Source organism: Gavialis gangeticus, unplaced genomic scaffold, assembly GCF_001723915.1.
Source record: "Gavialis gangeticus isolate Ggan-Ray unplaced genomic scaffold, GavGan_comp1, whole genome shotgun sequence".
Taxonomy (NCBI): Eukaryota; Metazoa; Chordata; order Crocodylia; family Gavialidae; genus Gavialis; species Gavialis gangeticus.
The window spans coordinates 29,957,644-29,964,795 of record NW_017729027.1 but is presented as its reverse complement, the minus strand read 5'-3'; the positions used below and the strand labels follow the sequence as shown (position 1 = coordinate 29,964,795).

The 7,152-nt window shown below is 39.2% G+C and overlaps 1 protein-coding gene across 1 annotated transcript in view; it reads right to left on the bottom strand.

The window, feature by feature from the left end:
* Positions 1 to 5,862, bottom strand: part of LGSN (lengsin, lens protein with glutamine synthetase domain) — a 43,273-nt gene extending 37,411 nt beyond the window's left edge. The window contains exon 1 of the mRNA XM_019520337.1: positions 5,800 to 5,862. Coding sequence (XP_019375882.1) covers positions 5,800 to 5,862 — 63 coding nt within the window. The remainder of the gene's footprint in view (positions 1 to 5,799) is intronic.
* Positions 5,863 to 7,152: the final 1,290 nt, after the last annotated feature.

Sequence of the window (7,152 nt, the reverse complement as noted above, 5' to 3'; positions counted from 1 at the left end):
TTGATTTGGGACAGTGATCCAAATCTCCAAATTGAATCACCGTCCTCTGAATCAGCCAAATCTGAATCTGAATCGAATACTTCCCAATTTGCACAGGCCTAGTAAACTGGAACTCTAAGAGTTTCAGCAACTCTTTCATTTAGGAAAATTCAGTTCGTAGCAAAGATGAGTGATGTCATTCAGCTTGTCCCAGGGCTGGCTAGGATATATAAGGAAGAAGACAAAACTGAGCCCATATTGTAGAGATGAGAACATCCTCTTTTTTTCCTTTTTTTTTTGTTTGTTTTTTTTTGTTTGTTTTTTGTTTTGTTTTGTTTTTGCCCCTTTGATTAGTGGAGGCAAGGCAAATTCTCTGGGGACTATAGCCAGCTGAGTTATTTGATATGGTGTCTTTTATGTCTTCTGTATCCTGAGGGCTTTACAGGGTTTGGGTGTGGCTTTACTTCCTTTCTGTGGCCAGTATGCACAGAGATGGCATCCCTTGCAAATAAGAGTTACTTAACAGGCCCCGAGGCAAACACACAGACAGAAAGTTCTGAAATTTAGATTTTTTTTTTAACATACGGTCTTATATGTACTATACGGTCAGCCTTCTAAATAGTAAAGCAGCCAATGTCTGTGCACTTTTACAAGCGAAGTTTGTAAGAGTCCAGACATTGTCACTCTCCCAAATGATACTTTGGGTACTACAAATTACTTCACTAGGTCTACTTCTACGTAGTCTGCTGCAGGCCTTGTCCATACTGGGGATATGTCATAGTTACAGCTGTCAGTATAGCTATACCTGTACAGACCCTAGTGCAACAGAGGTAAACTTCATTAATGTAAACAGTAGCTTTCCCTTTCTTTATCTGGTGTTTCCACTGATGCATTTACACCAGTGGCTGGGTACTAATGGCTGAAGTCAGAGCAAATTCCTCAGTGCAAATTCCTCAGTTTACTTGCCTTTTACTGCTATTGTTGTAAAAAAAAACAAATAGGGAAGGGGTAATAAGCGGGGAAGGCATGACAAACACTGGTTTTGACACTGAATTTGCCAGCTGTACTCTGTGTAGCCAATTACATGCCAATTCCTGTCTGCCATCCAGCTTTACAGCTGCTACACACTTCATATCATAGAATAAGGTCAGACCCTGAAATGTGAAACAATTTATCTTGATCAGTTTAATTTAGTCTTTAAACTTTCTAAAAGCTCTGAAATAGGACATTAGATGTAATGTGATATACAGCACTGCAAAAAGGCAGTTCTTCAACAAAACCAATCCACAAGCTTCATTGATCAGTCTGGAGCCATTTGAAAGTATTGCCTTTGGGAGGAATGCTAAATGCTGCAAATTTTATCATGTGACAGACAGGTGAAAATTCAAGGCAGTTCTTGAACTTTTGCCCTGAAAAAATTCTACACAAAGGTCAATACTTTCTGCAGTTTTATATTAGACAAGTTCAGAAGCTACAGAGGAAGGAGCTTGTATTTTTCTCTCGCTTTCTAAATGTTTCATGACCTGATGCAAGCCTACAAAGCACCCTTGGGATGTATAAACCTCCATCAAAAATGCATCAGCAAAAAAGAAAGAGAAAGCTTGTATTGTCACATTTAAGAAGAAGGAGGGGAAGTCAAGAAGTTTTAAAATATTTGCAAGTGTTATGGGGGCAGCTATAAAAGGGTCCTGTAACATGATGAAAGGGGAAGAGGAAATGATATAACTCAAACAAAATTATCATAATTCTAATCACTGGAATAAACAATTCTGTTCCCCACAAGGCTATCAAAAACAGTGATGCAGATCTCCCACCATTACAAACTTGGTCAAATTTACTATTCACCACCTTTGTTCTGCTCTCAGTCTCTTGTTCTTCATTTATTCTTCATATTATAAAAGTGTTATAGGGCCAATTTGGCCAGGTAGGCACCTACACTTAGGCGCTGGAACACTTAGGATTAGATTCCGTTCCACCTATTAGGCATGTAAGTGGACTTTGATGCTTAAATGCAATCCTATACCACCAAGTTCAAGTCCTGAAAAATGTTAATGCAAAAGGTGAGTAGGTCCTCCTCCTCCTCGCTGCTTTTTTGTGATTTAGTCTGAAGGGCAAGATGATGTTGAGCTAAAAAAGTAAATTTATTAGTGGCTTTTCAGGGACTCGCACTGCCCTACTTAGCTGCCAAAAAGGTGGACTAAGATCTGGCCCTTAAAGCATACAGACTTTGTGCCAGGAGACTGAACCAATATGATCAGGTTTAGGTATCTAAAATCTTTATAAAATCAATGGAGAAACTTGGGTACCTCTGAAGAGCACCTGTCCAACCTTCAGATGAGTTTAGACAACCTATACGGAGAATGGAAGCAGGTAGGTATTCCCAAAGGGCAATTAAATGGCAGGAGGTAGCCAGTCATTTGAACTCCCACCCTATAAATTCAGGCTGATGGCACATAATACCCCATTCTATAATTTTTATTAGGTGCATTATGCTTGAGTTAAAAACAGTTAATGTAAAAAGGAAGGTGGGTCCTGTACCTCACTGTTTTTTTTGTAATCCACTGTTAAAAGGAAGAGAGTGGTGTGTTACAAAAGTAAATACATTAATGAATTTTCATTATGGATTTTCAGGGTGAACCTAGATGACTAAATCCACTTAGGGCCTAATAGATGGGATATAATCTAGCCTTTAGAAATCAAGTGAGGGTGGATAGCAGTAGCATAACTATAGCAGAGTAAATGAAGCAACCACCCTGGGTACCACCCAAACTAACCTATAAACTAATATGTAGGGCACTTGCATGAAATGTGGGAGAATTTGGCATAAAACCCCAAAGGCTGAGAAAGGGCCTATAACCTAGGCTTCCTTCTTCTTAGATTATTAAGCCATTAATTAATTGGTAGGTATCACTACCAATGGTATTTTTTAATAAACTCAGTGTTGCTGATGTGAGTTAGGTGTGCTCTGAACACTCTGTGGGGATTAGGTTCCTCAAGAGGCTCTCCAGCATCAATCTGGATCACTACAGAGCTTGGGCAGGACTCTGGGTGCTCAGTACTGAATCACTTCCAAACCAAAGTTCAAGGTTAGGCACATAGACCCCCTTTACACATTACAGTCATTGCACAATTAGCTGGTTAATTGTGCGATTAACTGAGACTAGCTATATGTGCCAAGTACCTATCACACCATAGAAGGTCCAACCAGCTATAAAATTAAACCTCAAAAATATGTACTAATTTTATAGCTGATTGCTATGCAGCTTTTATTTGCATGTGTAGCAGGGTCTCCCCTGTAGCTGAGTGCCCTGTCAACTGACCAGACTCCCAGGCTTAGAGATGCACCATGCCCAGTCAGGGCTGGGGATGCCACTGCTGAGGGGACTCTCAGCCCTGGCACTACCCAGCAGCTGTGGACTCTGGGTCCCAGCAGGGCCCTACGGTGCCAGTGACTCAATGTCCCATACCACACACCCCTGTGGCTGGGAGACCACAGCTGCTGCAGTCTCTCAGCCCTAGGGGGTCTGTGGGGAGCCTCTGCAGCTCAGAGCTCCTGCACCAGCAATAAGTTGTGAGAGGTTCTAATACCCAATCCCACAATCACCCCTTCTTCCATGCACGTGGCATGGCAGAAAGCAAAATGGTGTGGATTGTGCATTAGATCCCATCATGACTTTATGTGCATATGTAGATCGGCCCTTAGGGAAATTTGCAAAACAAAAAAGGTACCTGGATTTAGGTGCCTGTTGAGTTCTGTGGTTTGTGGAAGAGTTCTAATCTAGATTTTTTTTTAGAATGTAGGCATCTAAACTTTGCCCAAGTCTCACTTGGGTTACTGTCAAAACAAAGTAGATCCGGGTTTCGTTGAGTGAAATGTGATGTCCTTAATCCAATTTTTACTAGAGCTATACAGAAGATTTAAGTTACATTTTGTAAAGGTTTTTGAGATGTTAGTATTCAGTGTTTCTTTATCAGACTGAAAAATGAAAATTTTTAACTTCTCCACAAATAAAAATTCAAAATTAAAAAATTATCATTTTACATAAATCAAGATGCTTTACTTCAAATTTGTTGTTTGAATTCAGTATTTTGTATTATAGTTATCATATGAAAGCTCCCTCTGAAATGACATTTCATTAAAAAAAAAGAATCTAAGTGTTTTATTTCAATGTTGATATGAGAGATTTTGTCCTTGTCTAATTATTTTTTCCAGTTTTCTTCTATCACGAAATTGCAGTGAAACTGACCTAGTCTTAAGAAAGCATTTAGATTTCAGTGGAATTTTCTATTTCAATGGAATAGGTTTCATGGAAATTTCCCCAATTAGCTCTTTTCTTTATTATACCCCAAAGCTCAATGAAGTTTATTAGGTTCTAGTTCTCATCCTGTCCGAAAATGTCATCAAAGCTGAGTCCTGATAATACAGGTAGCCTTTATGCTCATGTGAACTGGTATAGTTTGTGCTTAGCAAATGAAACAGAATCTGTAGGATGCTTTGCTGTCCCTGAAAGCAGGCAAGATGGAAAAAGCATCCCTTCACGCTTCTCAGTCATTAACAAGGGAAGGAAAAGAAGTGGCTACTGGACTAACTTACCTACTGGTGTAAATCAGAGAGAATTTAGTCTTGTGTAAAATTGGGTTGCAGCATAGTACAAAACATTCTCAAAGTGTGGGGTTCCAGTGATAGGCAACCCTGGTGCATTATGGATAACGATGACGTACTAATCACAAAAAAATCACTGCTCTTTGTCAAGACCTCACTCTGAATAATATTTTTCTGAATGTTTCTGATGAAGTAGTTCTTCAAAACAGAATAGGAAACTGGGTTATAATAAAACGCCTTCCAACTGAGGGCATGTTTATACTGCTGTTTAGGATAAACCCTATGGGTCAACCTCAACTACCTGAAGCCACACCTCCCCATCTATAGGGAAATAGAGTCCCCTAGTCTCTTTTATACAAGTAATTGCCTTGTAGTAAAAATGCAACCAATATTTATAGTAGCATCTACAAAAAGGCTAGTTAGAAGAGAATTTCTGTGAGGCTCTTTTCCCAGAAGGCCATGGCAGCTGTCACATAGCAATGCAATAACTGCACTCACAGGAGAGGGGACATGAATAGAGACTGGTTCTTAGAAGGGCCCCACTCAGAGAAAAGGAAGTTTCTTTCTAGGAATCCATATATCTTGTGGTTGGCTATATTTATGGAGTGTAGGCAAACCAAGAGTACTTCATAGATATTAAGCTTCAAGTAGTAGTATTTTTTTCAACTGGAAGAAGTAAGGCATGAACCTACCCTAGGTCAGAAGGAGTAGCCGAAATGGGGATAGAATCAGGGTCTCCTGACTCTCAAGTCAATACCTTCATCCCAACACCATCTTCCACTAATAAAGGTTAGTAGTAAACTAGTATAGATTAGTAATGTATTTCCTTTGACAATGGATTAGAATTTAGCTCACATGATCATGCTGTTTATGTTTACATATGCCAACTGCTATTGTCTCTTATTCCCACACAAAGCCTTTGTTTAAAGCATTCAGTTCTCAGCTGAGGTTCTGAGAGCCTTTGATTTTCATAATGCTTCATTGCATCATGGTTGTTCTTGTATTGGTGGTAGCAATGTTAGTTTATCTGCAACCACTTTAATTTACATAAGGCCAACTTTCCAAAAGGAAAGAGCTCTGCAACAAGACACCATCTCAAAAGAAGTATTTGCTCCTACCATCACAGGATCTGATTCATGCTCTGGCTGGAAGATGTTTGTGGGGGAATGGATCTAATGTGGTTGTTTTTCAGCATTTTTGATTGCATCCCGCTTTACCTGAAAATATTGCTTCTCATACCGCTTTGCATGTTCAGTGGACGTCAGTGTATGGAAACACATTATCCACTGTGCACGGACCAGTGGAAGCTCCACTGTGGTTACTAAAATGTAGGCATGTACCCCTTAGCAAAGTGCCAGGTAGCTTTGTGGGGACTGATAACCACTGATCTAAGGGTTTTTTTAATCTAAAGTCTGTGAATGCCTTTGTATACAAAATAGAGAAGAGCTAAGAGACAGCAACCCAGAGAGTGGGAACATGAGAAATTTAGAAAAGTGCAATTGACTTTTACTCTCTGTAAATGAGAAGTGGAGAAATGACATGTGAACTTCTACACTAAGTAACTATCCAATCTGGTGTATAATGACCCCTGAAAGAATGTGAACTAAAATTACACTGGTGTAAATTAGACATTATTGGGATTGTATGTCCCAGTGAAGCCATTTGCTCAACACAAACAAGGCATTCTGGGCTCTCCCACCATTTAATGTAGTGATAGAAATTTGCAGTCTGCTACAGAGGAATAAGCTGCTTATCTATCAACTTCAGAGTCTGGTGTAATTTACTTTACTTTGTTGTACAAAACTGATGTAAACACCTATGTAAATATGTTGCATGTCCAGGCCCTCAAACAAAGCATATCTCTGTCATATGAGCTATTAATTTTTTCATGCTGATGAAACTGTCTTGAAGCTTCAGGAAGCATACTACTGGCCATGCCAGCACGTTTTAACCATTTCTGTTCAGTTGAGACCATATTTTCAGTGTTTTAATTAGATTCTGACCTTGGCCCTGAAACTCTAGTGACTCCATCAACAACAGTGGAGTTCCTCTGGATTTTCACCAGTGTAAATCTGATTGGAATTTGGCCCTCTGTCTAGACATTTTCAATGAGGCTATTAATGAACAATAAGATATGGTAAAACAAATAGATCTAATTTAAAACAGTTGAAGAGTCCTAGTTCACTCTCTCTCCTTCTTTTTCTCTTACCTATGTCTGATTCAGAACAGACATTCTGTTCAATGTGCACAAATCAAGACTTCTGCCCCCAAAAAGCAGAATAAATTTGCTTAGTCATAAATCTTGCAAACCAGAAATAAGGAATACTTTTTACCAATGTCTCTGTGTTGAAACCACACACAATAGATTTCTCACCTGCTGACTGAAGTCTTCTTGTTGGTCCATGTCCAGCACATTCTAGTTCAAGTTACTATCAGAAATGGCAATTGCCTTGTAGTAAAAATGTGACCAGTATTTATAGGTCTATCTACAACAAAACATTAGTTAGAATAGAATTTCTATAAGTTTCTTCTCCCAGAAGGCCTTGGCAGATGATGAACCATAAAGAGCA